The 22,827-nt window shown below is 46.3% G+C and overlaps 2 protein-coding genes across 9 annotated transcripts; one reads left to right on the top strand and one right to left on the bottom strand.

Moving 5' to 3' along the window:
• Positions 1-275: 275 nt before the first annotated feature.
• Positions 276-5,229, bottom strand: CLIC1 (chloride intracellular channel 1). The gene is made up of 6 exons (XM_016121680.2): positions 4,902-5,229; positions 2,678-2,787; positions 2,354-2,479; positions 2,096-2,202; positions 1,528-1,709; positions 276-674 (listed from the first exon to the last, which is right to left on the bottom strand). The coding sequence occupies exons 1-6, from the start codon at positions 4,938-4,940 to the stop codon at positions 513-515; spliced, it is 726 nt and encodes a 241-aa protein (XP_015977166.1). The 5' UTR covers positions 4,941-5,229; the 3' UTR covers positions 276-512.
• On the top strand, positions 3,538-22,678 carry MSH5 (mutS homolog 5). Of its 8 annotated transcripts, XM_036238154.1 has the most exons (25): positions 8,366-8,441; positions 8,802-8,955; positions 9,198-9,321; positions 9,768-9,848; positions 10,034-10,096; positions 10,820-11,003; positions 11,089-11,202; positions 11,485-11,520; positions 11,826-11,908; positions 12,632-12,677; positions 15,402-15,540; positions 15,668-15,730; positions 17,999-18,127; positions 18,410-18,482; positions 18,642-18,751; positions 18,986-19,066; positions 19,304-19,391; positions 19,623-19,812; positions 19,930-20,056; positions 20,486-20,635; positions 21,217-21,291; positions 21,490-21,633; positions 21,834-21,971; positions 22,131-22,204; positions 22,428-22,647. In XM_036238154.1, the coding sequence occupies exons 2-25, from the start codon at positions 8,815-8,817 to the stop codon at positions 22,537-22,539; spliced, it is 2,565 nt and encodes an 854-aa protein (XP_036094047.1). In that variant the 5' UTR covers positions 8,366-8,441; positions 8,802-8,814; the 3' UTR covers positions 22,540-22,647. The 8 variants fall into 8 exon arrangements, with proteins under 8 accessions (XP_036094065.1, XP_036094047.1, XP_015977144.1 ...); XM_036238172.1 differs by lacking the exons at positions 8,366-8,441; positions 8,802-8,955 and adding an exon at positions 3,538-3,733; XM_016121658.2 differs by having other exon boundaries at positions 8,406-8,955; positions 10,820-10,941; positions 11,089-11,198; positions 22,428-22,678.
• The last annotated feature ends 149 nt before the right edge of the window (positions 22,679-22,827 follow it).

A 22,827-nucleotide genomic window follows, 5' to 3' on the forward strand; every position in this document is an offset into this window, starting at 1 on the left:
AACTCGGCCCCGCCCTACGAGCGCTGCTCGGGCCCACCCAGATCTGGCCACCCCTGAAAGCTGGGCTGCAAATGTGACATGGAGTACAAGACAGCACGATGATGGACTGACGGTAAAAACAAAAACAAAACAAAAAAACCCCCGGCAATATCGCTGCAGGCACCCCTCTTCTAAATTCCTAGCTTCTGCTCTGAGCTCAAGGTCACTGACCCACCCTTCATTCCGTGTTATCCACATTTCTAGCACCCTTTGTGTAAAAACATACTAGACTTTTCATTCTGTATTTTATTAATGAAATACATTGTCCCACCCATCCCACCCCACCCCTCCCCACCCCATAATAAAATTCTCACCCAGATCCCTCATTCCTTCCCCCTGTTCCCCAGCCAGTCCTGCACAAGTGCTCCAGAATTCATTCCCCCACTGAGCATTTTGGAGTGTCCATTGGGTGGCCAAGTGGAAACCACCTTTGTGGGGCAAAATGGAGGGGGGCAAGATTGCTCAGGAGGGGCTTATTTGAGGGCCTTGGCCACTTGCTCATAGGCCAGCTCGATCTCCTCATCCTCTGGACAGGTGGAGGCGAACTCTTCCCGGGCATATGCATTGCGCAAGTACCGATGCACTCCACGGAACACCTCAGGGATGGAGAATCCCCGGTACTTCTTACATACCACCTAGAGAGCATAAGGACCAAAATATTAGCCTCAGGGAAGCCAAACTGTGGTCTTTCTCTTATCCCAAGGGGTACCAGATAAAATCCAGCCATCTCCTTTAGGCACTATCTGGCTTTCTTCCTTTGATTCTTATCTCCCATATGAACCATCTTAACCAATCTACTCTTAATTCCTCAGTTTTGTAATGTCTTCAACTCTTCTTTATTTACTGATAATCAGCCTATTTTCAGACCACCACATTCCATGGTGCTACTTTTCTCCTCTTGATTTTACTAATATAATTCACAAACCATAAAATTTTTCTCTTGAATTTCCACAGCGACTTTTGTCTCTATTTTTCAATTGGCTAGATTTCAAATCCTTTGGGGCAAGGATTAATCATCAGATGACTTTTTCAGTGCCTCGTTCAATACATAGTTCTGTGGTAGACTAACATTGGGCCATGTTTCACAAACTAAAACTATAGATTTAAGGCTATGACAAAAATATGGGAACCAACAGTTTTCATCTTCTACAAGAGGAATTGGAGACTGAAGCTATAGAGTTAAAGCTTTGATGTTAGGTAAAGCCTGTTGTCTGATCTGGGGATCTGGCAGTGATAGAGACAGGAAGAGCATTTTTCAGAGTAATACAAAGATGTATTACTCTCAGACTGCCTACTTAAACCCACGGCTTATATCATGGTATGTAATTTTTTTTAAGCAGTGGTTTTGCCAGAAATGAGAAGGAATAGGGTGGTATTTGCTATTGGCAGCAACCTATAGAAAACACCCTAAGAAAGAAACCACTTTAGAGCGGTTGTCATGGGAAGCCATCTCAGAGACCATCCTCTCCTCTCACAATGACTACCCACCTGTACTATGTGAAGCTTTGGCAACAGGTTGCAGTCAGCCAGAGTCAGCTCATTGCCATCCAGAAACTGCCTCTGAGAGATGCCTTCATCCTCAGCACTGGTTTCATCCACTTCTTCTGGGAGCGGGGATGTCAAGTAATTGTCTAAAACTTTCAGAGCTTTCAGGAGCCCCTTCTCCAGATCTGTGCAAGAGAGAATTGCCAAGATCAGAAAATCAACATAGTCCAAGAAGTCCAGGGGACAAGGTAGGATTGAGGGGGTGAATACTAATGGTGAGGCTAGTCTAAAATAATAATAGCTAACACGAATGTACCTATCAGCCAATGTCCCCAGCAGGGCAAGAGAGGTTAAGGAAAAAAATGAAAGATACTTAAAAGTCACGGCCAATGAGAATACAAGGATATATGAGAGTTAGGCAAAAATGAGGCAGTAGGGGGGAGGTTGAAGGCTTGCCAACATCTGCTCCATCTCCCTGATATCTGAATTTTTCAGGTGCCCCCAATGCCTCCTAATCCCTGGATCTTCTCCATTCCTCCTAGGACCCAGGCCTCTGACCCACAAGACTCACTATCATTGAGTGCTGGGTTTGAATTCTTGATGTAGGCAGAAAATTTGGCAAATACATCCAGCCCAGCTGTGTTGGATTCAGGGTTCAGAGCTGCCAGTTTGGGGTACCTAAAAGCCAACAGGACAAACAAAATAAGATACTCTCCTGGGAGGAATCTCAGATCCCTGGTCCCAACCCCATCACCATCTGTTTTTCATTTTTTCAACCTCTTTCTCAGAGCCTCCCAACTCCTCCTCCCCTTTCCAAGTGCCCAAATACCTGGGAGGGCACAACACTGCCTCCAGAAATTCCTCAATCTTGTTGGTGTCTGTGTGTACTTCAGTGCCATACAGCAGGAATGGGAGCTGCCCTCCTGGGCACAACTTCTGTACAGTCTCAGTTCGCCTAGAGGAGAGGTCAGGCATCAGGACAGGAAAAGGGGGTCAGGGAGAACCAGAAAGGGAAGATGAGGGATGTGAGAAGAGAAAGAGGCTCTGGGTAGAAGGAAAAATACATTCAGGATAGAAGGACTCAGGTGGCTGAGTGTGTGCATAAGCACATGTGAATACAAGGGGGTGTTCAAAGGAAGAGAAGTAGACCCACCTCTTTGTGTCAACGGTGGTGACGTTGAAGGTGACTCCCTTGAGCCAGAGCACCATGAACAGTCTCTGGGAGAAGGGACAGTTCCCAATCTTGGCCCCATCACTGCCAGCCTGAAAAGCAACCCCAACCCCCAAAGTTAGGCCTGGTGCACCCTGCCCATTTCCAGGCCATTCTCAGCATCTCCTACTCCCATACTTAGTTGTTTTCTGCCTAGTCATGACACACACTCAGACTCTCCACTGAAAGCTTCCTCTAGAACTGGGCTCTCCACCCTGGGGCTGGGTCAAACCTAGGGCAGATCAGTGGGAACCTTTTCTTCAAAGGTCAGCTTCCGGTTCCCCAAAGAGTTGAGGACAGGCAGAAGGTGAGCAGAGGGAATGGACTGTGGAGAAGTTAGAGGATATGGACCCTAGAGAGAAATACTAACAGTAATGTGGTTAGTTTTCTATGTGCTATTCTAAGCACCTTACAGACAAAAATTCATTTAATTCTCACATCAACTCATAAAATAGCCTCTAGAGAGGAATTTTGATGAGGCCAGAGTTTAGGATAGATGCCTGGATTCCCTGGTTCCAGAATGGAGTAGAGCCTGAGGACAGGGGAGGTGGGGAAGGGTTTGGAAGCCAGGGTCCTGGTTCTTCGTATCTCCACCCAAGCTGTTTCTGGGCAGCTGGGTGGGGAGTCTAGGGGCTCAGAGCCTCACTTTAGAGAAGAAGGCCTTGCCCCTCTAGAGAAGTAGAAGGCCTTGCCGAGAGGGGCTGCCCTCTAATTGGCAATTGGTGACCTCATCTCTCAAAGGACACCTCCCCCTAGGCTGAGGGTGATTCATCTCACAGTGCCTCCAGCCTCAGCAACTTCCTTCCTGGCAAAAGAGTTGGGGGCAGGGGCCTGTGAAACTGAGGACTGGGCAGTGAAGGCCACCTCTCCCTTACCAGACATTGCATAAGGAGGTCTCCCAGCTCAAGTCCTCAGGCTTCAGATAATACTCCTCACACAGGACCCAAAGCCAGAATCTCTGCAGCCCAGCCTCACCCAGGAGTAAAAATATCTCTTGAGGCAAGTGTGAAAGTGAGGTGGGGACCACACCTAAGGGGGCGGACCCAGGCACTTCGCTGCGCTTGGGGAGAGGAATGGCTACTAGAGTAGCAGAGCATAAAGGAGAGGGAGAAACAGCCAGGAACAGACAAAGACAATATGAACAAAAGGGGAGAAGTGGAGAAAAAGGAAGCAGGAAAGTGAAAGTGGGAGAGAATGTGCAAAAAAGAGGACACAGAGGGGGGGCTGCCAAAGGGAGGGAGGGGCACAGAGACGAAGTCCAGAGAGGGGAGAGATGCAGCGCTAGTGGAAAGGGAGCAGGGCAAAAACAGTGAAGACCCGAAACTGTGGTTTCGATACTCGAATGCCATGGCTACCTCTCCTCATCTACCCACATACAGAAGCGAATTGGGGCAACTCTTTCCTGCTTCTACAACCCCAAACCCTAAATGCCCTAAACCTAGCTCCCCTCTTCCTTCTGATTTTCTCGCCTGGCCTTCAGGTAGCCACAGCTAAACTCCCATCTCCTCACCTCCCTTTCTCGGACCCCTGGACATGCTTCTCCACCCATCACCTTTTCAGCTCTGCTTCTTGAACTCCACTCCCACTCTCCCTTCTCCTTCCACCCTGCCGATTCTTTCCAATTGTCCTCCTCCCACTCCCAGGCCGCCATACCACACCTTCTGCCTTGAAACCTTTCCCTCGAAACCTCGGGCCCCACACACAAACCCACACATGCACTTCTCCAAGTCTCCCCACCCATAATCCTCACCCTCTGATCTCACAGGGCCACAGGTCCTGACGTTTCCCTCTGTCCCTCCCAAATCGTGTTGGACTCTAGCTGTCCCCCTCTCTCCCCCTCCTTCCGTGAGCTTGTTCCCCCTTCTCCAGTCATCTTATCCACTCCCGGGAACCCTCTTTTCTCTATCTTGCGGTCCTTTAGGCTGCTGGAAACTTGCACTTTTCAAACTTTTAAGAGTTGAGCCTAGAATTCTCATTATCTGCACACAGGTCAATTGTCTTCTCCTCCGGAAACAGCACCACTCCCAATCCCAAAGACTGTACAAGGGGTTGGGCGTGGTGGGTAGGAAGGGAAGAGATTTGGGGAGTTAAGGCTGGAGCAGGGGAAAGGTGAGAGCTGCCTTTCAGGAGTTCAGAGGGTGGCCTAAGGGGAGGAAGATGTTCTTACCTTAACGAACAATTCGACCTGCGGTTGTTCTTCAGCCATGGTTGCGACGGGGACCAGGAAGCGGCAGTCGCTGGGGGAACTGGGAGGGGCCCAGGCCAGGGAAGGCGGTCTCACAAGTAGAGATTCTCTCTCTCAAAGCTAGGACTGTCTCTTCAGAGCAACATAAGCCCAATCAGACCCACTCGCTCCAGACACAACCTCCCCACCAGCCCAGCGTCCCCACACCTAGTTGGTTCGGCTCGATCCCCCTGCCAGGCTGGATCAGGGAACTGGCTGACTCACTGACCGGCCCCGCCCTGAACCTGGGGAGGGGACAGGAGAGGGGAGGGACCCAACGTTCAGGCAGTGGACCTGGAGGAGAGATCCTCAGGTTTCCCGGAAGATAAGGAGGGGTTGTTAAAGTGAAGGAATCCTAGGGGCCTCCTTGTTTCTCCACCAGTTTCCTTGAATACAGGACTTTCTTTCTGCCTCGGTTTCCCTACTTCATTAATCCAAGGACTCTCCCACTCTGCCTTCACACAAAAAACTTGATATCAACTGGTTGGGCCCACCCACGAGGACCCACAGGGAATTTTAGGATGGGAAAGAGGTCGTTTCTTTTTCCACATTTCTTCCAGGTTTCAGTCAAAATTCTGGGTTGCTAGGACGGTGTTCCTAGCAACTCTTCTCACCCCAGATTGGAAGGTGTGTCCCTTCCAGACACTCCTTGGAAGTGGAAGCTGGGATTGGGGGTAGAGAGTAGTGACAAGTAGGGCAGGGGATGGGAAGGGAGACAATCAGGCTTGTGCTAAGAAAACAGGAAGCTGAGCTTACCTCATCACTTAAGGAGGTATGCTCTCTATAGTCTGGTCATCTTTAATGCTTCCACTTGGGACTCCAATACAGGGCTCCTTCCTGTGCCCCTTTGCCTTTCTCTTTTTTCTTTTTTTAAAACAAAACAAAACAAAAAACATCTAACAGCACCGGCTCTTCCTACGTGGTCTCCCATCCAAGTACTAACCAAGCCAGATGGGATCTAACCAAGATCAGAAGGGATCGGGATCAGGCTTCCAAGATCAGAAGGCATTGGGATCAGGCTTGTTCAGGGTGGCACGGTCACAGACTCCTTTGCCTCTTTCTTACTTGAGTTTGTTTTGGAGATGGAGCAGAAGGGTAAAAAGCAAAGAACAGACAAAATAGAGTGAGTGGAGTCTTTAGGTACACGCATAAAGAAGTGAAGAGAACAGAGGAAGAATAGCTCTCTCCCTTCCCAGAAACCTTGATTTTGGAGTGGTATCAAGCTATGATCTGCTAAAAAATAGCCCAAGTATATATTCTCCAAACTAGACATAGTCTATCTTCCACATCTTGAATCTCCTATCCAACTATGCCTTCTCTTTCTTCCTTATCTTGTCTAACAAGATACCTACAGTTTTTTTCCACCAGAAAAACTTGGTGGAGTGCAAGGGCATAGGAGCAAAACAGAGCTTGAAATTTAAAAAGAGAGGGAGGGACTTGGGGGAGGAGTGGGGTAGAATGACAAGATGTCCTGCTGGAAACCAGCAGTTAGTGGTTTCCTCTCATGCTTCCTCTTCTGTGGGTTTTTACCTCTCTGGGGAAAAGTCTATCTCTTTCCTCCCCAGAGAGAGGATGTATATATTTGGTGTTTACTTCTTTGAATTGTAACATCCTATAAAGAGATAGAATGATTCCATGAGTGTGTGTGTGTGTGTGGGGGTGGACCCTCAAAACCTCCAAACAGGACCCCTTCCATCTGAGGATGGGGTAGGGGATATCGAAACAGCCCTACTTCCCAGGGTCCTCTTTTGCTCCAACTGGTCAGTGTCCACCAGAAATGTCCCCTCTGGGAAAAGCCTCAGGCAAGTGGGGCCAGCTCTGAGTTTAAACAGGTTTGGCAGCTTCTCCCCTGCCTCTTTTCTTTCTTACAGCTTTATAGCTATAGCTGCCTTATTCATCAATATTGACTTTGGCTGGCTGGCATGGCTATCCACAAGGTATTTTGCCTTTATTTCCCAGATGACATGTGATGCTACTCTCTCCTGGTACCATCCAGCAGTGTTCCATGGCTTTAAAGCCAAGGGTTGCACACCCAAATCCTACATCAGAGAAGTCTCCTTCCTGTTTCATCTCCTTGCCCCTGCTTTTCTCCTATCTCAATTTTTCCCCTTTCCTTTTCTGAGCAGGCCTCTCTTTCCATTCCCTCCCTTTCTTGGGCTTGGTAAACCAGTCCCTATTTAATCTCTTCTCACAGCTCCCCCCCCCCCCCATTGGAAGATGTGTCCCTTCCAGACACTCCTTAGAGCTATCACCTGCCTCCTCCAGGTTTCCATAGTGCCAGTGCTCAAGTTTGTCAAGGGTAACCATTAACTTTGCCCTGAGCTCACTCCCCTAGAGGGGATTTTCCAATCATTGTTTAGCAGAGCCAGGTTACCTTGCCATCTTTCCTAAAGTTTTGAGTGAGATCTCCCCATCTCAGGGTACCCAGAACAAAGCTAGAAGATGTATTTTAAGGGATCTTTTTTAAAGTATATGTTGGTTTCTGTTTCACAATTTCCTTGCTTTTCCTACACACGCACACACACACACACACTCAAAAGTTAGCTTCATGTAGCCCGTACTTAATTTTGTTCACTATTTTGAGTATACCACCTGGCCCAGAGTAGGCACTAAATAGTTGTTGAAGGAGTAAATGACTCCCCTCTGTCCTCAGGGTGCATGTGCCTGCCCAAGGGTATGGGCATGTCCCAAGAGGGGTGTAGATGTTCTTATCAGGTCCACTCTCTGCTTTGATGTAATTTCGACGCTTTCATCTCCTCTTGGGGGGCTGAAATTATAAATTAGGCCCTGTAGTGCCCTTTGTGGGCGTGGTCATACACTGTACCCTGGAAATCGGCCAAGGAGGGTTGCAATAGGAGTCTGACTTCTTATTTCTGCTTATTTATTTAAAACACTCACGTTGCTCTTACTATGTTTGCCAGGCACTGTTTTAAGCTCTTATAAATATTAACTCAGGTACAAATAGTAACTCAGAGTTGTTGGCACAAGTTGAATTAATGTTGCTTATCTCCACTCTGGGGGGGGGTCGGGGGGGAGAAACGCGCCTCGGGCCCTTTAAGATCATCCCCTCGCCAGGTTGCCGCCCCCGTCCCCCGCCCCTGCAACTCTCCTAGACCAGTTCCTGTGGTTTAGACTCTAGCTCCGCTTCTAACCTTCCCACAAGCTCCACGCGCGTCAATCAATGCCCAGAAACCCTGAGGGCCAGACGCCGGGGGGCTGAACAACCGCAGAGGGCGGGAAGTTTGAACATTCTGGCACTGCCTCGTATACGAATAGACCAATCAGCGTCCGGCGTCTCATCAAGTGCGGTTCCCCCTCCTCCGTTTTGCCCCCGTAGACTTTCGAGGCGGGATCCGGGCCTCTCCGACCAATAGAGGCTAAGAGGGCGGGGCGCGTGCGCGTGCGCCCTGTCCTCGCGCTGGCGCGCACCTCCCGCAGCATCTTGGTTGTTAGTGACGTGGTCTCGCGCACGTTGCGCTCCTGGTGACTGAAAACGCGGGAAAACTCTGCGAGTTATCCGCAAGTGGGGTGAGGAAGTCGAGAGCATAGGGCTGCGGTGATGGGGGTGTAGTTGACAGGGGCAGGTACAGGGGACATGCACAACTCGCCCCAATGGCCCTCAGACCGTCTCCATCCAACTATGACCTTGGCGTGACAGGAATGGGGAGGGGGCGGAGTTTTTCAGTCTGTACATCAGTGAGTTACCTGAGCCACCTCTCGAAATGCCCCACAGATGTTGAGAACAAAATATGACCCCTCTCTCGCCTCAGCCCTCTCCCACCTTCCCAGCCGCCTCTTGATGAATGCTTCCTCCTAAGTCGCCTTCATTTTCCGCATCCGCAGAGCTTCTCAGGTCATGGCCTCCTTGGGAGCGACCGTAGACAGGACGCCTCAGGGACCGGTACTCGGGGCAGCGGCGGCAAGCTGTCCCAGCCCGGCCCCAGTGCCGGGCCTTGGGGGGGCGGAGGAGGAGGACGACGCTGAGCAGCAGGCGGAGGTCTCTGGGGCGGCGAGGTCCAGGGAGCGTGAGCTCGAATGAATTGAGAGTGGGGAGTTGACTGGATGTTAGGGTGTTAGGATAAAAGGGGGCGGGGAAGAGCTAGGCGTTTGTTTCACATGTACTGAAGGGGAATAATGATGCTTTTCTCAGACATTTGAGAAAATGATGAAAAATAAGGCACGGCACAACCCTGCACTTAGGAGTGGTTCAGATACTGGTTCTTACTTCCTTGTGGACAGATCCATCTGTGTGTACTGTGGAATTCAGGCTACTTGAGCATGGCCTACTATGACACTAGTGACTACACCATCCACTTCATGCCAGATACCCCAGACCACGAGAACCTCAAGCTTCTCCAGAGAGGTAGGACATAACCAACAATTTCTCTGCTCTGGGGTTGGACGTGTCCTTCACTCATATGTCCTTTCCTGACTTGATTGGTTTTATTAGTTGACTTCTAGAGGACTCCGTTGTTTTTAGGAATACTTCAACAAATACTTATTAGGTGTTCACAATGTATTAGATGCTGGAGATGTAGTCCTGGGCAAATCAATCATGTTTGTCCTCTAGGGGTTTATAGTCTAGTGACAGTCTCCAGGGCACCCCTATTCCCTCTCACCACCCTACCAGTCTTACTATTAACTAATTCTCATGCCTTACTTCTACTTATGCTTCTACCAATGTGTGGGGCACTCCCTACTCTTGGAGGGAGGAAATAAGTTTTTGAGGTGTGAAGGGGAGGGCTATGTTTTCTCTTAGTCAAAGGATAAAGATCCTTTAACTCATTTGATTTCCATTCTCCTTCCAAGTTCTAGATGAAATCAACCCCCAGTCTGTTGTTACGAGTGCCAAACAGGATGAGAATATGACTCAGTTTCTGGAGAAGCTTGGTAAGGACTGACTAAGGCTGAGAAGGAAAATGAGGAAGGACTAAAGTATGGAATATTACAGGAGACTAAAGGGTCTTGGAGGGAAGTAGAGCCAGGAAGCAAGAACTGAGTGAGAGGGAAGGTGGGACAGAGGCAGAAAGACTAAAATTTACAGACTAATGGCCCTTTCTTTGCCTTCCTGACAGCCTCCCAGGAGCACAGAGAGCCTAAGAGACCTGAAATTATATTTTTGCCAAATGTGGATTTCGGTATCTCTTTGCTTTGCTGAACCCCCCATCCCAGTTTCCTAACCCTTTCTCTTAATTCCACCCCCATCATTAGAAGTCTCCCCTCAACTTTACCTCATCCTAAAATTTTGTTTGTATTCTCCAAGCCCCATGACTAATCTTAGGAACTCTCCTGCTCCCTACCCTTTAATAACCAGGAGCTTATTATGAAACCTCTAATCAGGCATGTCTAGAGACGAAGGCCTCCCCTGAGAACAGAGTGGTGACACCTTTTGGACAGCTTTGATTGTTGAAATTTTCCCCTTTAAGCCAAAACCATTTGTCGGGGGTGAGGGTTGGGTGGAATCCACTGCTTCAGTGACCTTGATGATCCATAAGGCACTTCTATAACCTTCCCAGTTTTGCAAAAAGGATAGGGAATGCTTTATCCTAATTAGATGTTAAGGCATTAGTGTTATATGATCTTTTGGACCAAAAATCCCCAATTCCAGACAAATATCTTACCCCCCTGAGCCATTTATTTTTCTCAGGTTGTGATCTGAGCCAAATATCTTTATACCATATGTAGAATAAAGAGAATTAAGCTAAAAGTCTGAAAATTTGGTTCCTGTTTCAGCTTTCTATTAACTGCCTGTGCAAGCTTGGCAAGTTAGATGATCTCTTTTGTTTCTATTGTCTCATTTTTAAATTGGGGTGAAAAACTGGGCTACAAGAACTTTTCCTCCCACGCCTCCTCCATAATAGGTCTGGAGATAAGCAAACAACGTCTTCTTTCTGGAAACTACTCATTCATCCCAGACTCCATGACCACTACTGAGAAAATTCTCTTCCTCTCATCCATCATTCCTTTTGACTGCCTCCTCACGGTGAGATGGGTCCTGGGAGATAAGAGCACAAGCACCCCAGTCTTTGGGTTGAGTCTTGAGAGGTACTAGAAAAATAATAATTTTCCCTGGTATTGTCCAAGCTCTGGGATATTGAGATTTACCCCAGATCCAATACTGATCTCCCAGGTTCGAGTACTTGGAGGGCTGCTCAAGTTCATGGGTCGAAGAAGGATTGGGGTTGAACTGGAAGACTATAACATCAGCGTTCCCATCCTGGGCTTTAAGAAATTTGTGTTGTAGGTGATTTACCCTAAACTCAACCAAAGTAAGGTGGTGTTGGGAGCCATGAATAGTAAGACAGGGTTAGGGTAGTGGGTGGCGGTAGGGATAGGAGTGGTAAGTGGGCAGTGACCTATCAGGTAAAGTGATCTAGGACACACAGGAGCACCTGAGGGGATGAGGAGCTGTGGGGAGAAGACAGATAGTATTCTGGGAGGTGGGGCGAAGGAGGTGGAATTTAGGATTGAACTCAGACTTCTCATACCTCAGCCACTTTCCCTTCTGCTTGTTTTCTGTCTTCAGGGCCCATTTGGTGAGCATAGATCAAGATACTTACAGGTAAGGAGACAGAGATGTCATCTCTGGGGAGGGAGAAGGATTACGCCTAATGCTCTAATAACCCTAATGAGGCTAATCCTGGGGCTATTAAGATCCCTCTTCCTGAAGGAAAAGGAAGGGGGAGTGAGGGAAAGAGGGAAAAAAGCACAAAATTGTCACCCTTTTCCAAAGGGAGAAACTGAGGCAGAAGTGGGGGACGAACCTTACATTAAGACTTGATCTCAGGAGGATGGTCTCAATTCCCATTTTCTCAGTTCCCTTTAAAAGTCCAAATTACCTCAAACTCTCCCATTCCTCCCTGACAGTGTTCTGCAGATATTTAAGAGTGAGTCTCACCCCTCGGTGTATAAAGTGGCCAGTGGACTGAAGGAGGGGCTCAGTCTCTTTGGTATGTGTGCCCATCCATCCCTCATCCCACACTATGAAAGCTTTCCAGAAAAGTGGCTGCCTCCAACGATATCTTCCAGGCCCTGTCTTCCCACTTCACTCGCATTGCCAGATGTCTCTTCCACTCTAATCCAGCTCTTAACTTCTTTGTACACTCCCTAAATTTGGGCATCCCCCTGTAATTGTCCAATGTCATTGACATATCTCTTACTTTACCACTCCATGTTTATTCCTTGGGTTTGTATGAGTGTTTCCACTAGTTGTGTACTGGTCTAGGGACTTTGGGAGGCCCTATGTATAGAGAAGAGTTAGTAACTGCGAAACTGCTCATGTTTGATTTGCATAGAATCGTTATCAGTTGTCTCTAGATTTAGGGTGTACTGGGGACATCGCCCCAAGTATCCACCTGGTTTCACTACACATATCTCAGTGGGTGGGTGTCTAGTGTTTACATATATGTGTTGGGCTCTTTGTTAGTCTAACTAAGCCTACTCTGCATATTTTTCTGGCAGTGTTCCAATAAGTGCCCGTCTCCTCCCCTAAGCTCATGTACGGTAATCCTTGCTCAGACTTGTGGCCAGGAGTTGCTGCCTTTGACTGCCTTTGTGTCCTCTTTCTGGGGAACACCCCTCAGGGCAGCCTGCCCAACACTAAAACCTCTGACCTGGATGCTTCAGCTTAGACACAGCCACATATTCTTTTCATTGTCCCCACTCCCCCACAGGAATCCTCAACAGATGCCGCTGTAAGTGGGGAGAGAAGTTGCTCAGGTGAGTATGTTTCGCATACATGCTACAGGCTAATGCATGCAGTCTACAGGCACACTCACCACCTCACATAGTAGTTGTAATAAAAGCAACTGCCCTTTCCAGAATCTTGGCTAAATGCATTTAATCCTTACAACGACCCCATGTGGTAGCTAGTATTATCCTCATTGATGATCACAGACTTGCATACATACCAGCAGCAGAAACACAATCACAAAACCCTAATGTCCACATAGTAATATTTTTAATTATAAAAACCACACTTCAAATGTGAGCTTTTCTCTGATGACTCTCAAATTTGTGTCTCTAGTTCAGAGTTTCATATGTAGGATGCTAATTATACATCATTCCTACCTGTAATTTCTACAGCTCAAACTCAGAGCATTCAAACTGATACCCATAGAACCTGTTCCTCTCCCTGCATTCTTAATGTCATTACTGGCAGTAGAACTTCTCAAACTCTGAACCTTGGATTGATGCTTCCCCCTACTCCTATATTCAATTATTCACTAAGGCCTTTTGATTCTATCCTCCAGTGTCTCTCTCAGCTATCCCTTCTCCCTCTTTCCATGGCTCTAATTCTGGCTATCATAATTTCTAACCTGAAGCATTGCATTTGCCTCCAAATTGGACTCTCTGCCTCTACTCTTTTCTATTTTTCCAATCTACCCTTCATTCTAAAATACCTGTTAATCCAAAACAGAGATATGAGCATGTCACTCCACTTTTTTAAAAAACCTTAAGTTGAAACGAAATAACATAAACCCCAGGAAGCTTCCCCATTACCTGAAGGATGAAGATTAGCATCTTTAGCAGTGTGATGTTCAGAACCCCTCCCATTCACCCCAATTTTAATTTACAGGCTTACTTTCCCAAGCTGCTCCTAAATCCTTTCTTACCAGATCCATTCTATATTCTAGTCATTGAAGGCCACTTGCTGTCATAGAAACACATCATGCTTCTGTTTATGCTGTTCCCTCTGAAAAGTCTTTCCTTTGTTCTCCACTGTCAAAATTTTACATCCTCTTCAAGGTGCAACCCACCTTTCACCTTTGTCATGAAGCTCTCACAGGCCTCCAAAAGGAGATTGACATGCACCTTCATACACAGTAACACAGTGAGTGAGCACAATACACAAATATAAGCACACCAGTGACATCATCTCTAAAAACTCAGGAAACCTTTGCTAGCCTACCAGTGAATAATCCTTTACCCAACTCACCCACACTGCAATGTGTGTCTTTTGGAGGTTAAATTATGATCATCTCTGAGGTCATCTCCAGGTAATTGGTGGGTGATTTAATTACACATTCTCCAGTGCTTCAGGTGCAGATCTCAACCAGGGATGAGAAGGAAAGAATTCTCAGTGGGTAAGAGAACTGAATTAAAGGTGGGGAGGAATGCAGATTCCCCAGATGGGATCCTCCAGGGCATGGAATCATAACCCGAATGATGAACTAAAGACGCGGCTGGCCTAAAGCTGGACAAGGCACCAGAAAATTGATTAAATGTCACAGTATGCTCTAAAGAGCACTGTTCTGGTAGTCTGAAGACCCAAATTTGAGACCCAGCTTTACTTCTTACTAGCAGTATTACTTTGGACAAGTTGATTACACTCTAAGGGCCTCATTTCTTCAGCTGTAAAATGAGGAAGTTCGATTTGATTAAAATCTCTCCTGGCACTGGCAGTAAACACCTAGGTGTTTTATAAGAAAATTGGCTTAATAAGACTCATGTGCTCTTCAAGGTAGAGATGGGAATTCACAAACTGGCCTACATTGCACTGGGTAGAGCCTTCTGTGGCCAAGGAGCAGAAGTGCCTAACACCTACGCTGAAATGCATCTGAGTCCTCTGCTCCATTCTAACTTCGAGTGTTCTAACTCAGGGTAACTGGCCAGTGTGAGATATACATCCTCAGGCCTCAGTGACTCCACATGTTGGCTCTTATACAAAATGGTGTGCCTAATGTAGAAAAGAATCTGTGGTCTCATAGATCTTTACAGAATCTCACTCTTCATAGCCATAGAGAGATGGGGATGCCCAGAATTGGGCAAACACAGCTGAGGCATTTATTTCTATATACTGATTTATTAGGAAATACCTCAGACACAATGTATAAATATTAATAATATTATAAACCTCTGTTTCCACTAGCCAATTTGAAAATAAGACAGTGGTATTGAAGCCCTCCTTAAGTGTCCTTTCTCAATCCTTTCTTTTCTGCAGAGATGACCATTGTCTTGAATTGAGGACTTACCATTCCACATGGGACAATTATGTACTTTCACAGGAAGCACACAAAAAGACAAATGTCTCTGCTATTACACCCAGAGACACTTTCACAGCTAAATACAGATATATAAACTCACTCTAACTCACCCTCTCCTACTGAGCCACAGAGAGAGCTAGAGCATTGGCATACAGATGCCTCAACACTCTAGTCTCCCTTTAAAATATTGCCAAGCTCTATCACATATCTACGTGGAATGACACATGGGCATATCCATCAAAACTTTGGTATACAGACACAGTCCTGCTCACATCCAGAGATTTTCAGTAGATATGTGGTAAACACCCCTGCATAGATAGGAAGGACACTACTTGCCAGAAAGAATACATGTTGCCACATCACCAGGGCCTTGTAAACACACATTTTCACAAATTGAGATCAAGATGTTGAAAACGTACGTAATTTCTGGGCTCCTTACCCCAACTCTCACTTCCAGGCTATGGTTCACACGTCCAACTCAGGACCTGGGGGAACTAAATTCCCGTCTGGACGTCATTCAGTTTTTCTTGCTACCCCAGAATCTGGACATGGCTCAGACGCTGCATCGGTTGCTGGGTCACATCAAGAATGTGCCTGTGAGCCCAGGGTAGGGGGTGGACAGGGAGGTGACGAAGGAGATTGAAGGCCAATACTGGACATAGGGCTTCTTGAGGGACATTAGGATGGGCGAGGGAAACAGTGGCTATCCCCTTGTCTGACTAGCTGATTCTGAAACGCATGAAGTTGTCCCACACCAAGGTCAGCGACTGGCAGATTCTCTACAAGGTAGGACCTCTGTTCTTGAATCTCAAAAGTTCAGGTTAATCCCCTCAGCATGTGGTTCTAGACTCTCTGTACTCTAGTCACCCCATCCAACCTTATCCCAACACTTTTTTTAAAGCTCGTGTTGTAGAAATTGTCCAAAATTTAGAATAATAAATGAATCTCAATGTACCCACCATGCAGCTTTGATACTCTGATTGATGCCAATCTTGTTTCATGTATATCTTCTCCCACTTTCCACTCCTGGATTATTTTGAAGCAATGCCCAGCTATCATATCATTTCATCCATAAATATTTCAGTATGATTTCTAAAAGCATGTTATTTAAAAAAAAAAATAACTACCATAATCTTACCTAAAAATTAACATAATTATTTAATACCAACTCTCTGATGTTTAAATTTCTAATCATCTCTTAAATGTCATGATTTTTTTTGTTGTTGTTGTTGCAGTTTGTTTAATTAGGACCCAAATATGTTCAACATATGGCAATGGGATGATGTCTCTTTAAATTTCTTTTATGAGTTCCTTCTGTGTGTGTCTTTGTGTCTCTGTCTCTCTTCCTCTCTCTCTTTCCCTCCCTTTTTCTCTCTTATTTGCCTTGCAAGTTATTTGTTGAAGAAGCTAGGTTATTTGTCCTGTAGTGCTTCCTTTAGCCTGGATTTGCTGATTATATTCCGTAGGTGTTTTTGACATGTTTCTGTCTCTTCTAGAATTTCTGTAAATTAATAGTTGACTCTAGAACCTTGATCAGGTTCATTTGGTTTTTTAAAATACTGTTTCATTAGTAGAAGATCATAATGTCTGACATATATGTCTCTTCTTTTGTGATGTTATCAGGCTTTTGTGTTTGTTTAATACCTAAGTCCATTGGTTCTTTAGGGATTGAAAAGTGGTTTTTTCTAATTCTGTCATTCTTTTTTCATTTATTAGCCAGAATGTTTCTGTAAAGAAAAACTTCCTCTCATCTGCTCTTTGGTTACCCAGTGATACAGTTCATATCACAGAAAATTGATTTGTTTTCTCTGCCTTTATCAGCTATCATCTTAGTAAATTAGTTCCCTAATATCCACCCAGATAGCCAATGAGTTTTTTGTTGTTATTTTAGTGTGATTATGAATTTATGGATTTACACATGTGTTTCAGTCCACTCCCTTTTTAATCTTTATACACATTCAAATTAGTCCATCTTTTCCCAGTGGGGGGCCTTCTGAGGTTGGCTTCTGAGTCCTTTGAACACAACCTGGGTAGACTTTGATAGCTTCCCTGCTCTCTGGTTTAACAAGATATACCAGATATATAATTTCCATCTCCTGGTTCTGACCTGGAACCTGACATTTCTCCAAGGAGCCCTGGTTCCTTTTAGTGAGAAACATTATTTCTTTACCACAGTCTGAATGCTAGAGGGTGTTCAGCATATTTTGCTTATTGTTTCTAGGCCTTTTCTATGGACAGATCTAGGAATTTAAAAAAATAAATAAATAAAGTACATTCTAAATTAGTACTGATACCACCATTTTAAATTTGGAACCACAGTATACTTGCCTTGTATATTCCTTGACTGTACTTATCCTCTTCAATATTTCCTTCTTCCATACTGGAAATTCTGGTTCTCAGCAACACTATGATAAAATTAAAATATCACTCATTTGCTTTTTCCTACATTACATCCACAACAATCTTATTATAGCAATACCATTATTACCACAAACTATATGATTATTGAAGGGAGAGGGGGGACATTTTTTTGTCCCCACTAGGAATATGTAAATTCCTACATTTTGGTCACTTGGAATAGTGCCTCTCTGTATGGTTATGCCAGTATATGGAAATACATTTATGTTCATTGGCTTCATTCTAGTTTTGATTTTTTGGAATTCGTTTTTGAATTTTAATTTAATTGTACAATTATGTAAAATATTTGCACAGCTCCAAAGTCAAATCTCCCAAAGCATAGTCAACTAATTCTAACTTCTATTCCTGTCCCTTTTCTCCACTTTAGATAATCTTTCTGTTTTAAAAATTTGTCTTCTTTACTAGCCTATAGGCTCATATGGACAGGGACCATATCTTGGTTGTCTTTGTTGCCTCAGTGCTTAGTGTAGTACCTGGCACATTTTCTTTCTCACGATTTTTTTTCTGCCTTTGAAGGCTTCTCTCTGTCTTTGTTATTGTTTTTCCTTGTTGATCTTTGTTCTCAGTCCATCCTTATCCCCTTGCCTCAGCTCGGGCTTGGCGTGAGCCACCCTCCTCTGTCAATTTCTCCTACAGACTGTGTATAGTGCCCTGGGCCTAAGGGATGCCTGTCGCTCCTTGCCCCAGTCCATCCAGCTCTTTCGGGACATTGCCCAAGAGTTCTCTGATGACCTGCACCATATCGCCAGACTCATTGGGAAAGTGGTGAGTAGAATAAAAAAAAATCCAAGTCTCTGGGGAACTAGGGGCAAGAGATGGGGTTGGACAATGGAGAGGGACTGGACTCTGTGGTGTGGAAGAGGGGGAAGCATGGGAAACATTGAAGTCAGCCAAATGACTAAAGAATGGGATGGTGAGAGGAGGTGGCAGAACATCAGGGATGTGCTTAGAGGGTTAGTGATGGAGCAGGGACTGCAGAGAGAATTGAGGCCCAAGTAGAGGTGAGGAACAGGACCGAGAAATGGTGCTGGGCTTTTGTCTCCTCAGGTGGACTTCGAAGGCAGTCTTGCTGCAAATCACTTCACAGTTCTCCCCAACATAGATCCTGAAGTCGATGAGAGTGAGTGTTGGGTATGCGGGTGGATCTGTGACCCTGAGACATGGGCCTCCACAATAATGGGGTCCCATCCTCAGCAGGCGGCCACTACAACTGGGGATAATTTTAGCAACCATTTCAGGAACCTTACTTTTGATATCCACATACATTCCACCCTCCTAGAAAAACGAAGGCTGATGGGACTTTCCAGTTTCCTCACTGAGGTCGCCTGGAAGGAGCTGGACAATCTGGACTCCCGTATTCCTTCATGCAGTGTCATCTACATCCCTCTGGTGAGGGCAGGAGAGTGGGTGTAGTTTCCAGGGGTCTTTAGGGGAGATATTAGGCTTATGAAGGACACATTGGTAGATTAGAGAACTTCTGGAGAAGTCTGAAGAACATGAATACCTTATGGTGGCCTTAGTCCCCTGAGGGAAGCATTGGGAATACAAGGGACTCTGGATTCCTCTAGGGAGAGAAGATACCCAGTATATCACTCTGCTTTATCTCTTCTATACTCTCCCCAGATTGGCTTCCTTCTTTCTATTCCTCGCCTGCCTTTCATGGTAGAGGCCAGTGACTTTGAGATTGAGGGACTGGATTTCATGGTAAGAACTTTGACCACTGGTGGTAATAAGGAAAATAAATCAGCAGCTGGCAGAGGACTTTACCCCATCAGCACTGCCCAATATGGGATCTCTCTTCTGTAGTTTTACTTTGACATTTATCAGCTCTGAGATAAAGGAGAAGGAAGTCAGGGAGGGGAGCTGGGAGTGAGGTTAGAAAAGTAGGAAAGGATGAAGACCAAGAGGTGCAAAAACCCCAGCTTGAACCCCCTTACCCAGTTTCTCTTAGAGGGGAAGCTGCACTATCGTAGTGCTCGAACCAAGGAACTGGATGGATTGCTGGGGGACCTGCACTGCGACATCCGGGGTGAGGAGATGTGAAAGGCTGGAGGAGAGTGGGCAACTTAAAGATGATTCTAACAGGCTCCTTTTCTTCTTTCTCTCATATCTCATTCTGACTCTGAATCTTCTCTGAATGTCTCTGGGTGTCTCATACTGTTATCTGCAAGCCTGTTTCCAGGTCCCTCTACTGGTGTCTTTGTCTCTCCTTCACATTCCCTTGGCGTTAACCTCCAGATCTTTCATCATCCACCCTCAGACCAGGAGACTCTGCTGATGCATCAGCTGCAGTGTCAGGTGCTGGCGCGGGCAGCTGTCTTGACCCGGGTATTGGACCTTGCCTCCCGCCTGGATGTCCTTCTAGCTCTTGCCAGTGCTGCCCGGGACTATGGCTACTCAAGGCCTCATTACTCCCCCCAACTCCTTGGAGTACGAATCCAGAATGGCAGGTGAGAACAGAGTGAGGTGGAGGCATAGAAATGAGGGGCCCAAAGGCCCCATATTTCGGGGGCTTCATCTGTCTGGATCCACAGACCATGTGTGAGGTACCTCTCCATCTACTGCAGACATCCTCTGATGGAACTCTGTGCCCGAACATTTGTGCCCAACTCTGCAGAATGCGGTAGGGACAAAGGGAGGGTCAAAGTCATCACCGGGCCGAACTCCTCAGGGAAGAGTATATACCTCAAACAGGTAGGAGAATCCTACACACTGGGCCTCTGGCATCTTCTCCATCATCTCAGCCCACCCCTGCAAGCCAACCCGTGTTCCTGCAGCTCTTCTGCTGTGTTCTGACACTCCCTGTCATGAAGAGACCATAATCCATACCCGCTGCTTTTCTATCTTACCTGTTGCACTTTCTACTTGAGGGAGAACCATGGCCTAATAGATCTTTCCATGGCTTCAGTTCTCTTCCCCCACCTCTGAATAGGTCCACGCCATTCCCCAGTATGCCTCTGCCCACTGCCTGTCCCTCCCTACTGTTTCTAAAGTGAGTAGAAGGAGCTATGATCTGTGATCTTCTATTAAAGCGTGTCTGTTTCTCCTTGATCTATCATTTACCCTTTAGTTTAGCCTTTACCTCAGCCGATACTACCAGGCCCTGTCTCCTTCCCTGTTCAGGTAGGCTTGATCACATTCATGGCTCTGGTGGGCAGCTTTGTACCAGCAGAGGAAGCTGAAATTGGGGCAGTAGATGCCATCTTCACCAGAATTCATAGCTGTGAATCTGTCTCCCTTGGCCTCTCCACCTTCATTATCGACCTCAACCAGGTCAGAGGGAGCACAGAGAGGTGGGATTGGGGAAGGGGGATAATGAGGAAGGAACACTACCCCTGAAAAATGATCAGAACAGGAAAAAAACATTTCCTCTGCTGCCTGCCCTCTACACAAGGGAACCTCTTTTGAATCCTTTGTTTTTATGAGGTACTGTTGGCAATGAAAGGATGAACAAAACATGCCCCCTGCCACTAACTCTTTTCCCATTTAGAAAAAAGTACAGCTCACATAGAAATGCTATGTTTTCTAGGATTTGACATTTTCAGCAATTAAACTACTAAAAATAGAATGCTATAAATAGAACAATGTCATTTGTTTCCAAAGACTATTGATATACTAGAGCAATGTGAAAATAATAATAAAAGCAAGACATTTCATGGCAAACTTTGGGGGTAAGGTTAGGACTGTAATCTTCAAGTTATCTCTGGGAAGACAGGAAGAGGGCTAAAGAATATGTAGTCCAGTAGGGTAGACATATATACAAGCAGCTTTATTCACAGGCAGACAGACTGTGGTCAGTGTTACAGGCCTCAAATGCTAATGAAACTCTCCCTTGTCCACCTTGTGCCCGGCAGGTGGCAAAAGCAGTGAACAACGCCACTGAACAGTCTCTGGTCCTTATTGATGAATTCGGAAAGGGAACTAACACGGTGAGGGGAGAAAATGATGAGTAACTAAGAAGGGGAAAATGGAGGACAAAGCATTATGGGAAGGCTGGGCCTCAGGAAAAGAATAGGGCTATGTGGGCGAAAAGAAACAGAAAAACGCAAGATGGGAAAGGCTAAAGCAGATGCAGGGGGACCCACAGGGCACCCATGGTTCTATACTCTTACCCATCCTCTGCACAGGTGGATGGCCTTGCACTTCTGGCTGCTGTCCTCCGACACTGGCTGGCACTTGGACCCACGTGCCCCCACATCTTTGTGACCACCAATTTTCTAAGCCTCATTCAGCTAAAGCTGCTGCCACAGGGGCCCCTTTTGCAGTACTTGGTAAGAAAACTAATCTAGCCCCCTAAGGGCTCCTAAGCCAAGTGTTTCCCAGAACTGGAGACTGGCTCCTCCCATCAGAACAGGGGCTCCCTGAGCTCAGGGACCATGTCCCTTCCCTTTTCTTACACCCTACAGGGATTGGCCAAGGGTTTCAGGGCAGAGGGAAGTGATAATGTCATAGTGTACCCTTTTATTCTAAGACCATGGAGACCTGTGAGGATGGAAACGACCTTGTCTTCTTCTATCAAGTTTGCGAAGGTGTTGCCAACGCCAGCCATGCCTCCCACACAGCTGCCCAGGCCAGGCTTCCTGACAAACTCATTGCTCGTGGCAAGGAGGTGCTGAGATCCAGATGTCAACCACTTCTGTCAGGGCTCCCTTCTACTATCCCTGCTCCTCTCAAGGGCCTGGGTTTCTGGGCCCATGGGGTTTCTGACTCTTATTTCCTCTTTTCTTACCCAACTCACCCACCCCTTCCCGTTCCTTCTTGTTTCTAGGTCTCAGACTTGATCCGCAATGGGAAACCCATTAAGCCTGTAAAGGAGTTGCTAAAGGAGAAGCAAATGGAAAAGTGAGTGTATAACCCAGGGTCCTTGTACTCTCTGGCATCTTCTGCAGCTCTTTTCCCCTTTCAGGGACTCAGAGAGCCTCTTTGCCTTCCAATGACCCACTGTTTCTTTCTGAAATCCCTAAATTTTCAAGGTCCCAGGTTTCCCGTGCCATCCCCTCTCCGCTCTGCTCAAGGACTCAGTTATCTATTCTTCCATAAATCTCACTGTTCTCTCTCCCCTCAGTTGCCAGACATTAGTAGATAAGTTTCTGAAACTGGATTTGGAAGATCCAAACCTGGACCTGGACATTTTCATGAGTCAGGAAGTACTGCCTGCAGCCACCACCATCCTTTGAGAGTCCTTCCTCGGCCCTCCTCTACTTCCCAAACCCCAGTGTGCTGCCATGCCCACTTTGTAACTTTATCTTCTTCAGAACCAGCATTCTCAGTTTCCCCAGAAATTTTGTTTCATATTATAAATAAAGTTTATCTGGAGAAAGTTATTGTTTCCTTGGACCAGCCAAAACAAAGCAAGAGAATAGGAAAAGATGAAATGTCAGGCAAGAGTCCACAGAGGGGGCTGCCCTGCATCATTAAAAATACAGTGACACTGCTATAGGAAGACAAAGGAGGATTCTACCCAG

Source organism: Rousettus aegyptiacus, unplaced genomic scaffold (genome assembly GCF_014176215.1).
Source record: "Rousettus aegyptiacus isolate mRouAeg1 unplaced genomic scaffold, mRouAeg1.p scaffold_m13_p_1, whole genome shotgun sequence".
Classification (NCBI taxonomy): domain Eukaryota; kingdom Metazoa; phylum Chordata; class Mammalia; order Chiroptera; family Pteropodidae; genus Rousettus; species Rousettus aegyptiacus.